The following is a 17,478-nucleotide window of genomic DNA, read 5'->3' on the forward strand; positions in this document are numbered from 1 at the left end:
TCTCCATAATTCCATTCCCATATAAATATAGGAAGATTTAGTCATAAATGTAAAGAAATATAATACATGAAAAAAATGAAGGGAACAGTATTTCAATGGTTATAAAATACAAACAATAAATATAGGTTTCATCAAAAAATTTCACCTGACCTGATTGGAAAGATGGAGGAGGGGGGTAGTATAGGAGACTGAAAGCTCCTCCTTCATCCCTTTATGGGTTAGAGGCAGGAGTCTATTTATTTAGCATTTAGTGTGGACATGTGAAAGAAACAACTAAAGAAGCTAGCTGCTTCTGGGATGTGGAACTTGGTGCCAAGGGAAGAGCAAATAACTGCTGTTTGGTGACAAGCCTTTGAGAGCTCCTTTATGTTTTATGGGTAATTACAATGTATATGAATGAAGATAAAGCTAAAAGAAATAAGATGACAAAACACCTATATTTAAAAATAAAATTCTCTTGAGAAAATTTTATTAACATTTAATGACAAGCCACAACGGGAACTCCACATTTAATAACAAAAAGTCATTCAACTTTTCCCAGCCTTTATGAAGTTTTTGTTTTAAAGATGAAATTTATTTCAAATGTCCTTATGTAAACCAATCAAATCAGATGCAAACTTTTATAATGAACTTCTCAAACAAATCTTTTTAATATCTGTCTTTTTTCTTGGGATGCCAACAGCATTATTATGATAGTTTTATGTTTTCTTTTTTATTCAAATGAACTGTTTTGAAGATTAATGGTTATTAGCAAATCTTGATGCAAGATAGAAACATGATACTTTAAAATTACTTTTCAATTTCCTACAAACTATTTTAAAGTAAAAAAAACTATTTGGTACTAAGTGTTCTGATGTTCAAATTCTAAAAGTAATTCTTTAGTCCCAACCAAACTTGGTATTACAAGCTTTACAATTTTTTAAATGATATTTACATAATAAATATAATTTTAATCACTAAGTTCCTCCTCGTCACTGAAGTATGTGCTTTTCTTTATCCTTGGACGTCTTGAATCATCTGATGTTGAAGGACCCCCTGAACTGGGTTTCCATTTTTTTTGTTCTTCTTCAATTTTGGCTTGCTATAATGCGGTTCAGAAAACAAACAAAAAATAATAAAATCAGGAATCTATTTAATATATTACTTATGGTACATTAATTCAAAACATGGCAAAACACATCACCAGTTCCAGCAACACCCTCTACCCACCTAGCCCAGGCATACAATTCTATACCATCAGGATATTGTTCCCCTGCCCCATTCTTACCAGGTTACTCAAAATTATTCTAGGTATGTTTTCAGTTTTGTTTTAAAATGAAGCTTTTCATTTTTGTCAGATTGTAGCTGTGGCCACCGACCTGTGCACAGCCATAGCAATACGGGATCTGAGCAGTGTCTGCAACCTACATGACAGCTCACAGCAAAGCCAGATCCTTAACCCACTGAGCGAGGCCAGGAATCGAACCTGCAACCTCATGGTTCCTAGTCAGATTCATTTCCGCTGCGCCACGATGGGAACCCCAACGCCGGATCCTTAACCCACTGAGCGAGGCCAGGCATCAAACCTGCATCCTCATGGATACTAGTTAGATTCATTTCAGCTGTGCCACAGTGGGAACTACCTTTTGTCAGGGGGCCATGCTTGTGGCCTGTGGAAGTTCCCAGTCTAAGGATCAAACTGGTACCACAGCAGTGAGAATGCTGAATCTTTAATTACTAGGCCACTAGGGAACGCTAGAATGACGCTTCTTTTAAAATAATTTCTTACATTTAATAAAATCTTTTCCATTGGGCTAATCTTACTTTAATCAAATAGTTCTGTTCAATTCTATAAGGAAAACAGATTAAGCTATTAAATGTGTTGTGGGGCCCTTAAAATCTAGAAAGAACCAATGGGAACTTTTCCACCACAATGTTCTAAAGACCTTAAAGAAAGAGCCTATCTGATAAAGAGATAAGTTGTTTCCATGAGGAGATGATGAATAAAGTAAGCAAGGGACATTATTAACTCAAAGACAGCCATGGCATGGGGTCTTCTAAAAGAACTATTTAGTACCTGGAAAGCTATGGCCTGGCTGAGGCTGTCAAGAGCAGGATCTTCCCCTTCATCATCACTCTCTTCCACTTCTTCACTAAAATGTTAAAGAAAAAAAATCAGAATGTGCTCAAACAACAGTAAAAAGACAGAACAACACAATCATTTATTTGGTAAGAGTGAGTATACATACATTTCTTCCTCTGGTTCAGGAATTTTCTTTTTTTTCTTTTTCTCTTTCTTCTTTGGAGGTTCACGTTCTCCAAGCATGTTTTTAGGACAGGCATAACTTAAGTGTCCACTTTCCTTTTGTTTCCCATTAAAAAGGAAAGGAAGAAATACTATATTTGTTGTGTTATTAAGAGAAACTTGGTGGTTATTACATAAGACTAAAATGTTTTAGAACTTAAGAAGAAGACTGTCAGATTGGGAATATACACAAAGAAATTAAAACATATTATTTTAATATTTAGAAGGAAGAGATTATGATATTATAATTCCCAATAAGGAAGTATTTTAGTAGTTACACTAAGAGTAAAAGAGGTGTTCTTCCTTTAAACACTTTATTTTTAAATTTTTTTATTTTTTGTTTTTAGGGCCATGCCCATGGCATATGGAGGTTCCCAGGCTAGGGGTCAAATGGGAGCAACAGCTGTAAAGCCTATGCCACAGCCACAGCAATGCAGTGTTTAAACTTTAAATGTCAAGATTCAGGATATATGGGAGTTCCCATTGTGGCTCAGCAGAAACGAACCTGACTAGTAACCATGAGGATGCAGGTTCCATCCTTGGCCTCACTCAGTGGGTTAAGGATCCAGCAATGCCGTGAGCTGTGGTGTAGGTCACAGACATGGCTTGGATCTGGTGTTGCTGTGGCTGTGCTGTAGGCCAGCAGCTACAACTCTGACTCGACCCCTAAAAGGGGAAATTCCATATGCCACAGGTGTGGCACAAAAAGACAAAAGGAAAGAAAAAGAAAGATTCAGGATATAAAACAATTCAAAATTTAAATTGGCCTCTGCCTTAAATGTAAACAAAATTTTTTTTTCTTTTTTGGCTGCCCTACAGCACATAAGAGTTCCTGGAACAGGGATCAGAGCCAAGCTGCAGTTGCAACCTATGCCACAGCTGATGCAATGCTGGAAACTTTAACGCACTATGCCAGGTGGAGGATAGAACCTGGCATTGCAGCTATGCTGCTGATCCTGTTGTGCCACAGCGGGAACTCCAAAAGTAAAAATTTTAAGTTATTATGATAAAATGTGGACAAAACTATTCCTAACTTCCAATATGTCACTTAACATTGTTTTAAAAACAAATGGAAAACTTAATGTTTTCCTCTAATTTAATTTCACTTTTGTTCTTTCATATCTAGACTATACCTGCAGTGTCCACTTACGGCAACCACTAGCTATAATCTCCTGGGGTTTATGAGAACCTGTCTGAATTGGTACACACTGGATTGTGAAGATAGTATAAAAAAGAATGTAGGGGGAGTTCCCGTCGTGGTGCAGTGGTTAACGAACCCGACTAGGAACCATGAGGTTGCGGGTTCGATCCCTGGCCTTGCTCAGTGGGTTAAGGACCCGGCGTTGCTGTAAGCTGTGGTGTAGGTTGCAGACGCAGCTCAGATCCCACATTGCTGTGGCTCTGGCGTAGGCCGGTGGCTACAGCTCCGATTAGACCCCTAGCCTGGGAACCTCCATATGTCGCGAGAGCAGCCCTAGAAAAGGCAAAAAGACCAAAAAAAGAATGTAGGGCATTCCCATCGTGGCTCAGCAGAAACGAATCTGACTAAGATCCATGAGGATGCAGGTTCAATCCCTGGCCTCACTCAGTGGGTTAAGGATCTGGCATTGCTGGGAACTGTGGTATAGGGTGCAGACGAGGCTGGGATCTAACACTGCTGTAGGCTGGCAGCTGTAGCTTGATTAGACCCCTAGCCTGGGAATGTCCATATGCCACAGTTGCAGCCCTAAAAAACAAAAAAACAAAAAAACAAAAGAAAGAAAAGAAAAAAAGAAAAAATGTAAAATACTATAATTTAAAAATATTAATTACATAATTTAAATAATAATATTTTGGATTAAATAAAATATATTAATTTTTAACCTTGTTTCTTTCTTTCTTTTTTTTTTTCATCTTTTAGGGCTACACCAGTGGTATATGGAGGTTCCCAGGCTAGGAGTCTAATTGGAGCTGTAGCCACCGGCCTATGCCACAGCCACAGCAACGTGGGATCTGAGTGGCCTCTGTGACCTACACCACAGCTTACAGCAACGCCAGACCCTTAACCCATGGAGCAAGGCCAGGGATCAAACCCGAGTCCTCATGGATGCAAGTCAGGTTAGTTAGCCACTGAGCCACGATGGGAACTCCTGTTTATTTTTTTAATGTGGCTATTAGAAAATTAAAAATTACATTTTTGGCTTACATATATTTGTGATGGACAGTGCTGGACTAACCGTAACATTATAATGAGCCCTAACACTATCTGAGTTGTAAAACAAGACAATGAATCTGTGCATTAACTTACTAAAAATACCTTTAAGAAGTAATATGTGAGAATGAGGGTGTGGGGAGAGACTGAGCCAGAATTAGAACAATAGAAGAGAAAAATAATCATGCCTTTCAAGTATATTTCACAAAGTATCAAGTAGACTGTATACTTTGTATATCTGGGGACCTGACTGAACCCCAGTGTTATTGTTAACACAGTAACAATAACAGGATGTAGAGACCCATTTTCCAAATTGTTTTTGTGATAATGGTATACCAAAAACTGTTAACGTATTCCATACAAAAAAAAGTGGGTGTGGGGGTGGGGTGGGGTGGTGGTTAATAATGAAATAGCTTTAGAAAAACCAGGCTACAATAAATGTAAACAGATCTTTTGGTGAGGGAAAATTTTAAAAAATATAGTGTGCAAAGTATAATGTAAAAAAATCTCTGGCTCCACAGCCTGAAAGACAGATTATCAGCTTCATCCAGAAATTCTTGGATAACTTAATATTTACTGTGAATATGTGGATATATTCTTATCTGACCATAACAACACCTCTCTTTCTTCCTATCTTTTTTTTTTAACAAAACTCAGGACTCTGGAACAGTTTTTAAAACATTAACTTAGATATCAGAATCATCAAATTTGACAAAATGTACCCAAGGCCTTGCTTGTTCTCTTTCTGCCCATCCATCCACCTATATCCATTCACCAAACCCAGTAATCCTCTCTTCAGTAAATACCTCTCCATTAACCTCTGAATTTATATATATATCTTGCTTTTTAGTATCTGTCTATCTGTCTATAGATACAGCTATTTTTGAAATCGACATCAATGAGACCTAGACTAAAATTCTCTTGAGCCCATTATGGGCCTCGTACAAAACTGTTCTATGGCTATACACCTTTCCTAATCACCTAAAGTTTAAATGGATAACAAAATATAATGAGAACTAGATAGAAAACTTGGGTATAGTTCAGTTACTAAATGGTTAGGGGGAAAAAAACTTTTCAAAAAAATAGCCCATTGTGGATAGGTCATAGGATACTGTTTTTACTGATCCATGAACTTTAATCACTGACAAAATATTATAGAAACACAAAAATTTATAGAGCACTAAAATCTTGCAGACAATAATGTAATAATTAGTCTTACTACTTTTTAATCTAATAATTTTCAAAGATTTAGAAACCAGAGAAAATACCACTCTGTATTACCCAATTCAGGTTATCTTTTTTTTTGTCTTTTTTTAAAGGGCCACACCCATGGCATATGGAAGTTCCCAAGCTAGGGGTTGAATTGGACTTAACGGCTGCTGGCCTACACCTACACCACAGCCACAGCAACGTGGGATCCAAGCCGTGTCTATGACCTACACCACAGCTCATGGCAATGGTGGATCCTTAACCCACTGAGCAAGGCCAGGGATTGAACCTGTGTCCTCATGGATCGTAGCAGGGTTTATTACTGCTGAACCACGATGAGAACTCCAGGTTATCTTTATATATTATATTTCAGTTGAGTTTACTTACAAGAGTCTACAGTCCCAAAGTAAAACAACTTTCATCGCCCATTTTTAGCTAGCCAGTCTTTGTGTTCTGGAGAACACAAATAAAACATTTATGTGAAAAATACCTTCAAGTAAACTATGGAAAATTATATTGTTTTAGTTATACTTACCCCACATTCATAACACTTGGATTTATCAAAGTAGTTTCGTCTTCGGATGAACTCAGCTGCTCTTCCATTGTCAATAGCAATGCTTGCTTTTATTACTCTACCAAATAACTAGACCAGAGGAAAATGTAAATGCAGAAGGACACATTTCACTGAAACCTAAAATTACAGTTATTGGATCCCATTTCCTATACCTTCAGTTACCTTTTATTTTTTAGATTATTTTAGCAATTGCCTACTTAGGTATGACAAATTCTATCTTATAAAATAGATTTTTATTCCCTATAATCTACCAATGTTTTGGGAACCCAGTACAGTTTTGACCTATTTTTCTTTTCTGTAAGTTATAATCTTAGAATCTACTGATAGCCATCCAACTCAACCATCCCACTGCATGCCCACATTTTTAGCCTGGATGAGCATAAAGGCTTTTGGTTAAAAACCTTATTGGGAATGAAAGGCTTACCTGTTTGTTGTTTATTGCCCTGGTACAGTTTTGTGCAGAGTCTTTATCCAAAAATAAAATAAATGCAACCCCTTTACTCTTCCTGGTATCTTTATCTTTCATTATAGTAACCCTTAAAGTATAAACAAATAGCCAGTTAAAAATAATGAGGCAGCAATAAATAAAACATATGAATAAATACTTGAAAAACTCAAGTCCAAAAAAGGTTAATATTTACAGAGTAAAAGAAATTAATATATTTAACAAATAGATATTTCTTCAAAGTTATGAGTTATAAAGAAGAGTGGAAATAAGGAAGTGTGATACTGATTTTACACAAATGAACACAGCTACAATTAGGAGTATCTGATAAATCAAACATTAAACAGAGGTTGAAGGATGAAGTAAAGAGATTACAGAGACAATGGAATCTTAAATAAGTATAATTCCTTTTCTCCACTGACTCGCTTACTCCGCAGGAAAAAATTAAACAAAATAAAACTGAGGTATTCTCTTTTGCGCAAAAAGTAAAGGGATTTTTTTCAAATTAATTTTTTCTAGGTTTTTTTTTTTTTTTTTGCCTTTGTCTATTTAGGGCCACACCTGCAGCATATGGAGGTTCCCAGGCTAGGGGTCCAATTGGAGCTGTAGCCGCTGGCCTACACCACAACCACAGTAACACCAAATCCGAGTGGCGTCTGTGACCTACACCATAGCTCACAGCAACACCAGATCCTTAACCCACTGAACAAGGCCAGGGATCGAACCCGCAACCTCATAGTTCCTAATCGGATTCGTTTCTGCTGTGCCACAATGGGAACTCTTCTAACTATATTCTTAATATTCTTTTTTTTTTTAATTGCTATTTCCCCAATACGATTTTTTTTCTACTGTACTGCATGGTGACCCAGTTACACATACATGTATACATTCTTTTTTCTCACATTATCATGCTCCATCATATGTGACTAAACAGAGTTCTCAGTGCGACTCTCTTTTAAAGAATCTCCAGTTCTGTGCTTCTTAGCCAGGGTACTTAAGTAATAGGAATGGTGATTAGAGCACAGAGTCTGCTCCTTCTCTTGACCCCTTACACATCCCTAGTTCTGTGGCCCTTGCTCATCATATGTCATTAAAAACAGTTTAAAAAAACAATACTCAACAGAGCTCTTTGGAGAAATGGCTGATTTCCAAGGCTGGGATAGGGCAGATACAAGATGAACTTTGAACATCTTGTTACGTCAGAAAAGAACTACTTAAAAAAAAGAAAAGAAAAAAAAATTAAAAAAAGAAAAGAAACGATGGGGCATGGCCAAGAACAGAGAAGTTAGAAGAAGTGCCCATTGGTCAAATCTAGGACAATCTGAGCACCAAAATAATAAAATATAGCAATGAATTATAAACCACAGAAAAAAGAATTCATAGGCCATACCAATAATAAATAAATGCATGGGGGAGAGAGGAGAGCTACTGCTTATAGCAGAATGCTAAGGGATGACTATTAACTGTACTAGGACAAGTACGAGAGTTGGGAAATCACCGTTTGCAACAATTCAGGCAAGAATTATTCAACAAATGCTATGTCTAAAGTGAAATTTTTATGTGTAACAGGATACGTGCATTGTCTTAAGAGCGTCTTCCACTGACTGCTTACTAGTTGCAAAGGGGGAAGAAGTGATTATATAGTGGAGAAGTTGGTTAACACCTTGTCTGAGTGATATCCCTATGAGGGGCAAATGGATACTGTATGAATACCCTCACAACATATCACTTACAGAGTATACCAGCCAAGACTACATAACTCCTATAAAATCATGAGGCAACATCGTGTAAAAACAAAAGCTATATTATTTATAAATATTCCAAATTAAAGGAGGCTAAGGGACAGTTAAAACCAACATCTAACTGTAGACTGGATCTTGTTACTAGGGGAAAATATTCCATGTGGGACATTATTAGGTCAGCTGACAATCTGAACATGGACTACCGAGTCAACAATGGTATTGTATCGGTTTAAAATTATGAGTTTTGTACCTATACTGTGGTTATATAATATATAACCTTATTATATTTTTAGGAAGTACGCACTGAAGAATTTAGGTGTAAAGGGGGGATGATTAGTATTTTTATTATTTATCATTTATTTATATTATTTATTTTTATTATTATTAATATTTTTATGTAAAGGGTGATGATTAAGAATTTAGGCGTAAAGGGTAATGAAAATGTGGTTTATAATCATCCTCAAATTACTCACAGAAACAAACTGTATGTGTATACACACATATATAGACACAAGTATATATGTGTGTGTATGTGTGTATATCTGTATACACACACATATATATGCACACCCATACATGTACATATGTATGGGGAGTGAAAATGATAAGAGTAAATGGGGTAAAATGTTAACAATACATGAATCTGGATAAAGGGTATTGTGTGTTCTTTATCCTGTTTTTGTAACATAAAATTGAGATTTTTTCCAAGTAGTAAAAAAGTGACAATATCTAAGACAAAGTTTAATAATTTTCTAAAACCTGAATTAACAGGAAAACAGACAAGAGGACATGAAATAAACAGAACTTTTATTTAACACTGTACTTCACATACTAAAATTTATTTGGATGTGGGTTTAGGCACTTAAAGAGTCATTGCAATGAAACTGGTAAAAAGATACCACTGTATTAGGAAAAGTGATGTTGTGTTTCATTAAAAAAAGAAATATAAGTTAATTCAGAAAAAAATGGGCAAATAAAATGGACAGTTTCTCAAAAGGGTGCATCTGTTTATTCAGAGCTAAGGAGGAAAGAGAAGTACTTGATGAAGCTCAAGTTTAGACTGGCTGTTTTCAAAGCCACACTACTTATTGAGGGTAAACAGGAAAATTTTTAACCAATTTTGAAGGAAGTATGAAATAAGATAGCTGCTTTAACTTTTTTTTATTGTAATTTGTTTTTTTAATGATTTTTATTTTTTCCATTACAGTTGATTTAGTGCTCTGTCAATTTCTACTGTACAGCAAAGTGACCCAGTCATATATTCATATATATATATATATTCTTTTTCTCACATTATCTTCCAGATGCTTTAACTTTTAATGATCTCTCTCATTGGTCCTTTCTTTCTCACTGCTTTTTTTCTTAGTCATTATTTCCACAATCTATTCTTACTGGTTCCTTGATGTTAATTTCTGCTCATATGCTATTGGAAGAGTCTTCTACTTAAGGAATAAATAAAACTGCATCATTCCTTTGCTCAGTGATCTCTGGTTGTTCAAATTGCCTATTCCTTGGTCCAGCAATCAATATCCTTTGTGATTATGGCTCCATTTCCCTCATCTTTCACTGCTCCTTCTCACTCCCAGACTATGAGGTCTAGCCACACCAAGCCACTGAGTGAACGTTCATGGAGCATGGCCTGAACTTCCCCTAAACTGGTGCCTCTGTAAACATGGCTTCTATCTTCTTTCAACTCTCAATCTTTGCCCATTAAAATTTCACTCACTCTTCAGGGTTCAGAATGTATCAGTTCTTTAATTTCTTTAACTGGAAATAATTTCTCTTCCTTTCTGCTAGTCTCTACTAAAATCTATGTGTAAACAATGCCTTTTCTCTCCTATTTAAAATTTTTTTTTTGTAGTAATAACAAATCTTTGTTTTGGACGAATGTGTTGAATTTTCACTCTTACCTGCTAGCTTCCTCTTTAAACTTTACCTATAAAATATATTGCTTTCATTTTACCTGTTTTAACATGAAAATTTCTTTGTGGTTGTCTCTGTAACCCCTATTAATTCTACCTCAATGTGTTAAAAAAAAAAAAAGATGGAAAGCAGTTTCTCAAAAGAGCTCATCCATTTATTTATTCATGAGACCATTCAGACTTTCCATTAGCTTCAATCACAGACACTAAGCACCAGCAGTAGGATAGGGTTTTTACCTTCAGTAAAAGGTTGGAGTATATATAGAGAGATAACTATAAACTAGTTACAATATACTATTTTGATAGAGATACCTTCTATGGTAACAGAAAAAAAATAATTACATCAAGGATTTGAAAGCACAAACCTAGGGTGATTCCCATGTTTCTGGCATGGGAAAAAAGGTAGGTGATGGCACCATTTGCTGATATAAGATATATGATGTACTCATTTAAGCACATAAAGTGAAGCAGACACTATTCTGGAAAACCTGGGTGTCACCCACAAGCCTTCTTGGTCACTGGACTCTTAAATACAAAGTAAGTATATCACTAAGTATTCTCCATTTTCCTGTCTAGTGACCTCTCAAAACTGACCAGTCTCTACCTGTCCACCTGTACCATCTTAAGCCAAACTTCTCCTCTGGGCTGCGATATCTTTTGACTAATCTCCCTGCATCTGCTCTTATTCCCCGCCAATACAATCTCTACACTGAAGCTGGCTGGAATAAGCTTCTAAAAATTCAAATCATGTCATCCCCTCATTTAAAATTATTTAAGGGATTCCTGGTGTTCTTAGGATGAAAATCAAGTATCTTGTAACATGGTCAAGAAGCAAGGTTAGGAAGCTGGTTACATTTCTGGACCTACCTGGTGCTTTCTCCCCCTTACTCACTCAAGTCATATTGGTCTTTCCATTTCTTGATCTCACTTTATTATCTCTTGCCACAAGGCCTTTGCATAAGCAATTCCCTCTAACCTGAAATGTTCCTCCCATTTTTTTAACCTACCTAGCTTTTACTTAGCCTTTAGGTTTTAACTCAAAGGATACTAACTTAGGTAAATCTACCCTGACTCTCTAGACTGTATCAAGACTTCCCTATTTTTTTTTTTTTGTCTTTTAGGGCTGCACTCGCGGCATATGGAGGTTCCCAGGCTGGGGTCCAATCGGAGCTTTAGCTGCCGGTCTATACCAGGGCCACAGCAACGCAGCATCTGAGCCGTGTCTGTGACCTGCACCACAGCTCACAGCAACATGGGATCCTTAACCTGCTGAGTGAGGCCAGGGATCTAACCTGAGTCCTCATGGATGCTAGTCAGGTTCATTAACCAGTGAGCCACAACAGGAACCCCAGTTCTTCCCTACTTTTAGATGTTTATAACTCTAACTTCAAAGCATTCTCATTGCTTACAATTATGTATTTGTTTGGAAATTCATTCAGCAATTCTGAGAGGTAGGAAAAAAAATCAAGAAAAGGTAAAGGTTAAGGGACTATGCTCTGGAATCAAACTGTATCCACCCATAATTAGCAATATGATTTTAGATTTACTGTGCGCCTCAGTTTTGTCTTTTTTTTTGTCTTTTGTCTTTTGTCTTTTGTTGTTGTTGTTGTTGTTGTTGCTATTTCTTGGGCCGTTCCCGCGGCATATGGAGGTTCCCAGGCCAGGGGTTGAATCGGAGCTGTAGCCACCAGCCTACACCAGAGCCACAGCAACGCGGGATCCGAGCCGCGTCTGCAACCTACACCACAGCTCATGGCAATGCCGGATCCTTAACCCACTGAGCAAGGCCAGGGACTGAACCTGCAACCTCATGGTTCCTAGTCGGATTCGTTAACCACTGCGCCACGACGGGAACTCCCAGTTTTGTCATTTTTAATATCAAGAGAGTAACAGGATCTACCTTAAAAGGTGGTTGTGAGAATTTAATGAGATAATTTATATAAAGATACTAGAACAGTACCTAGCATATTTATGTGTTCATTGTTACCTATCATCATTATCAGCATTCTGAGGGATAATGACGACTGAAATTCTGAAGACCCCAAAATTTACCTACTAGCATTTCTGATGATTTTTTAAATAGAGAATTAAGTTTAAAAGAAGTTAATCTCAGAATGTAGATGAACTTCAGCTTTTTTAAACATCCATTTATCAAAAGCTACATAAAAAACAACTAGTCAAGATAAATATGCTCTAAATTCTTGGGATTTTAAATATGATTTTAAATTTATACCAGAACATATATTGCTTATAAGATAGAATGACAATACCTTGCCTTTACTTTATACTCTCATTAACACTGAATTGTTCAAGAGTCAACTGTATTTGTTTTTACATTCTACTTGTTTGACCAGCAATGATCCATTTATAGTATATTTGATAACACACCTTCTAGTATCTAAAATATATATTTAATCAGAGGCTTTAATTTATGTCTCATATTGGAGTTCCTGCTGTGGTGCAATGGGATTGGCAGTGTCTTAGGTGCGCTGGGACCTGGGTTTGATCCCTGGCCACATAGTGGATTAAGGATCCAGTGTTGCTACCTATAGCTGTGGCTTGGGTCCGGACTGTGGCTCGGATCAGATCCCTGGCTCGGGAACCCCATATGCCTCAGGGCATCCAAAAATTAAAAAAAAACACAAACTATGTTTCATATTGGGTAAGAGAATCAATATTAGTTCTTAGTAATATGGTACAAAATCACATTGTTTAATACACATAAAATGTTTACATCAGCATATTTTATCAAAAATAGTAAAATATTCTTCCATTAAGAAAATAATGAAGTAAATTCAGGTGTTCCTGTTGTGGCTCAGTGATTAATGAATCTGACTAGCATCCATGAGGATGCAGGTTCAATCCCTGGCCTTGCTCAGTGGGTTAAGGATCTGGCGTTGCCGTGAGCCGTGGTGTAGGTTGCAGATGTGGCTCAGATCCTGCGTTGCTGTGGCTGTGGCTGTGGTCTAGGCCGGCAGCTATAGCTCTGATTTGACCCCCAGCCTGGGAACCTCCATATGCTGTGAGTGCGGACTTAAAAAGGAAAAAAAAGACAATAATGAAGTTTCAAATCTGATATAAATACTTACTTTACGACTTTGCCATACTTGGAAAATATCTGAAACAAAAGACCACATAATAATTTACAATTTTATTTAAAATCATTAAATAGCCTTAAATTTTCAGGTTGTATATACTGACCACATTCTTTGTTGGAGTCTATGAAAAGTTTTACCTTTGGTTTATAAAGCAGGCCCTAGAAAATATATTTGTATTTTAGAGACTAGAATAATACTCTTTTTTGGTTATTGATGTTACAGATATTTGCCTCAGTTTCTAAATTTCTGACAGAAGAGTACAAAGAAAAAAAAAAAAAAACACTCTTCATGTGTGGTGGATGAAAGGCACACACACTGCACAGCTGCTCTGTTCCTGTGGTATATCCAGGACAACTGTCAACCTCACCACAGCTCAACTGTCAATGCTGAGCCTGCCCTCCACCCCACCAAGCAATCACTATGTCAGAAGACAGATCCTTACTTACACTGCTTGGAAAATAAAAAGCTTTTATCCCCTTAGTCCCCTCCTTCTGTCCACCCTGATACTTAGGTGGCACGTTATAATTGGCTCTTTCTTCCCTTTTACAGCTACACCTTCATTCTAAGTAATCTCATCTATTTCTGCTGTTTCAGCCAGTACCCGTATTACTAATAGTTCCTATCTACTATATAATACTTCGTAGAAGTCTTTCAGAATACATTAGTACATGCGATCAATAATAATACATTATTGAGTTCTATGATTAAGTTATATAACCCTGGAACATAGTATAACTGGACTGCAGCGTTACTAATACTGAATTCTGAAGACCAATAAAGACAGTCTTGTATATAACATTTTCGAATGGCTTCTCATTTCACTTAGAGTCCTCACCATTTTCTATGCAAGCCCTAGAAGGTACCTTTGAATGGGGTTACCTCTGACTGCCCTTCCTCTTCTGATTTACTCTGCCTGAAATGCTTGTCCCCCACCAGACATCTGCATAGCTGCCTTTTACTTCCTTCATGTCTCTATTCAAGTCACTTTCTCAAAGTAAAATTTCACCCCCATTCCCAACCTAACATTTAATAACTCTCCTTTCCTGCTTTATTTTGACTTCCTAGCACCTAATACCTTAGCATTAACTTAGTATTTAACAAATAATATCATTTGAAATTTTTATATTTCAAATTATTTTTCTCTCTTGCTATATTGTATGTGCCAAAAGGGATTTTCATCTTTTTTTTCATTGATGTGTTCCTAGTACCTATAGGAGTGTTCAGCATACAGTAAGTGTTCAATAAAAACAAAATGTCTCTGATACAGGAACGGAAACTAAAGTTCATTTTCTTTGTTCTTTCAGACTTAACCTATCTTTTTTTTTTTTCCTTGTCTTTTTGCCTTTTCTAGGGCCGCTCCTGTGGCATATGGAGGTTCCCAGGCTGGGATTGGAGCTGTAGCCACCGGCCTACGCCACAGCCACAGCAACGCGGGATCCGAGCTGAGTCTGCGACATACACCACAGCTCACGGCTACGCCGGATCCTTAACCCACTGAGCAAGGCCAGGGATCAAACACACAACCTCATGGTTCCTAGTCGGATTTGTTAATTGCTGCGCCACGACGGGAACTCCAAGACTTAACCTATCTTATTTAATAAATCAAGTACTATGTATCATGTATGCAGCATCTCTCTACTATACTTAACATCTACTCAAAATAGCAGGGAGAAGACAGCACATTTGGAAGAAAGGATTCATGTCACTCCTTTCAGTTCCTCTCAATCATTCATCTGCAGGACAGGTACAGCAGGAAATTTTGCTCTCTAAGGTAAAGCAGTAAAAGAAGATGTTGGAAGTGATTTTTTTTTTTCTCTTTCAATGTCTCCAATCCTGAATTGAAAACAAACTTTATACTTGCAGAATTTAAAGGGTTAGTTAAGGGGTCTGTTTTGCTTCCATTTGGAGGTTCTTTCCTCCAAAACCTCTACCCCACTACCAGTTTCTCTCTTTTTATGGTGGCACCTGTGGCATATAGAAGTTCCCAGGCTAAGGGTAGAATTGGAGCTGCCAGCCTGTGCCACAGTCACAGCAATGCCAGATCCAAGCCATGTCTGCGACCTACAGCGAAGCTCATTCACCTCAATGCCTGATCTTTAATCTACTGAGCGGGGCCAGGGATTGAACATGCATCCTCATGGACACTATGTTGAGTTCTTAACCTTCTGAGCCACGATGGGAACCCTACCACTACCAGTTTCGAAAGCCAAGTAAGCAGCTGGAAAAATCAGCTTGATTATGCTAGGGATGTCTTCTGTGTTTATTTAAAAAAAAAACTTGTTATTCTCTATAAATGAATGAGAATTTTCTTTGGAAATCACAAGTATCTAATTTTTTTCACTTACATATTCAACAGAGGTCCTTAGTATTAATGTTTAAGTGACTGTAATGTACTTAAGAATTTTGCTTAAGAGAACTGTTCAACTACATTTCTATCTCAAATAGAGGATTCAGTAGGTAAGAGTACTAATACAAAAACTTACCCGATATAAGTCATTGTTGGTCAGGGAAAAGGGCAAGTTGGATACATACACTGTGCTTTTACTTGGGGCTAATCCACCACTCATTTCTAAAAAAACAAACAAACCCAAAAGCAATCAAAACCAAGTATTCTTCATTCCAAGTAAAATCAATATTATTGGCAAATGTTAAATTTACATACTTTCCTAACTTCTTAGTAATACTCAGGAGCAATGACTCCAGCTGGGTGAATTAAGGAACTCCTTTTCTCCAGACACTACTTAGAGTTTTCTGGTCCTTCTTTTTATTTACTTACTTGTATTTATTTTTTTATGGCCACACCTGTGGCATATGGAAGTTCCCAGGCTGGGGTGGAATTGGAGCTGCAGCTGCTGGCCTACACCACAGCCACAGCATTGCCAGATCCTTAACCCGCTGAGTGAGGCCAGGATCGAACCCACATCCTCATGGACACTAGTTGGGTTTATAACCCCTAAGCCACAAGAAACTCCTGGCCCTTCTTCCTAGTAGATTCATTACACTAATCCTTTCAGTGATGAATATGGTGTGGAGAGGTGAGTTTCTAACAGATGAAGGAAAAACACTGAGGACACTCTTAAACTCCCCTCAGGCTAAAAGCAAGAAAGTGCTTTCAGATATGCTTATTACCTTGCCTAAGCAGTGAGAAAGTGTCTAGGAGCTCAGAAGGAACCTTAGCCATTGATTTTTGCTAATTTGGCTAGGTACCTTTTTGGTTGTCGTAGTATTTTTCTCTGGAGTTGTGTTACCAGGAAATTTTAGCCTCATCTTTCGATGATGTAAAGAAACTTTCAAATCACTAATTTTTCACATTATTGCTAATTTGAAATGATACATTATATGAATAGTTTTCAGTGCCCTGAAGGGTATTGATTTGTATATGTATTTTAAGTGTACAAATATAATCTGTAATACATTTCTATGCTGTATATTACAAAGTCAGTAATAATCTGAGAATTACATCGGACTCAATCAAACTCAAATTTTCGATTTTAAAAACGTGTGTGGTGGGTATTTAAGATCACAAACGACAAAATATTCTAAAATGATGTAATGGGAAAACGCGCTGATGCTCGCTTGGCACGCCGGACTTAGACAACTTCAGGAACTCAGCATCGATAGGTCGCTTTTTAAAAGCTTCCAACTGAAACTCTTCGCACGTTAGCCGTTCTGGTTAGAACGGGGAAGGCAGGCAAAGGTAAAGGTCCTGTAATTAAAAAAAGGTGTAGGGAGAGAGGGACAAGTGATTCTGGCGGCTGGGTCTGGGGAGGAGCCCGCAGGGAGAAAGGCCGCAGCCGGGGAGGAGTTTACCTTCAGGTGGGGCGGGCCCAGGAGACCCGAAAAGCGCGAGCCTCAGCTGGGGCTCAAGCCCGACAGTTCGCTGCCCCTCGCAGCTGCCTTGGCATCACGGGTCCCGGGAGGGGTCAGGTTCCGTAGATGAGAAAGCAGCAGCAGCCGCGCCTCTTCCCGGCTCCCCTTCGACCCACGCTCTGGAGGCGGGCCTAGGGGCGGGT

The 17,478-nt window shown here is 37.7% G+C and overlaps 1 protein-coding gene across 1 annotated transcript; it reads right to left on the bottom strand.

Moving 5' to 3' along the window:
* Positions 1 to 439: 439 nt before the first annotated feature.
* ZCRB1 (zinc finger CCHC-type and RNA binding motif containing 1) lies at positions 440 to 17,471 on the bottom strand. The gene is made up of 8 exons (XM_047787999.1): positions 17,276 to 17,471; positions 15,949 to 16,034; positions 13,457 to 13,485; positions 6,683 to 6,794; positions 6,220 to 6,327; positions 2,229 to 2,341; positions 2,057 to 2,132; positions 440 to 1,081 (listed from the first exon to the last, which is right to left on the bottom strand). Exons 2-8 carry the CDS (start codon positions 16,030 to 16,032, stop codon positions 950 to 952), a joined length of 654 nt encoding a protein of 217 aa, XP_047643955.1. The 5' UTR covers positions 16,033 to 16,034; positions 17,276 to 17,471; the 3' UTR covers positions 440 to 949.
* Between the last annotated feature and the right edge of the window lie 7 nt (positions 17,472 to 17,478).

Source organism: Phacochoerus africanus, chromosome 7 (genome assembly GCF_016906955.1).
Source record: "Phacochoerus africanus isolate WHEZ1 chromosome 7, ROS_Pafr_v1, whole genome shotgun sequence".
NCBI lineage: Eukaryota > Metazoa > Chordata > Mammalia > Artiodactyla > Suidae > Phacochoerus > Phacochoerus africanus.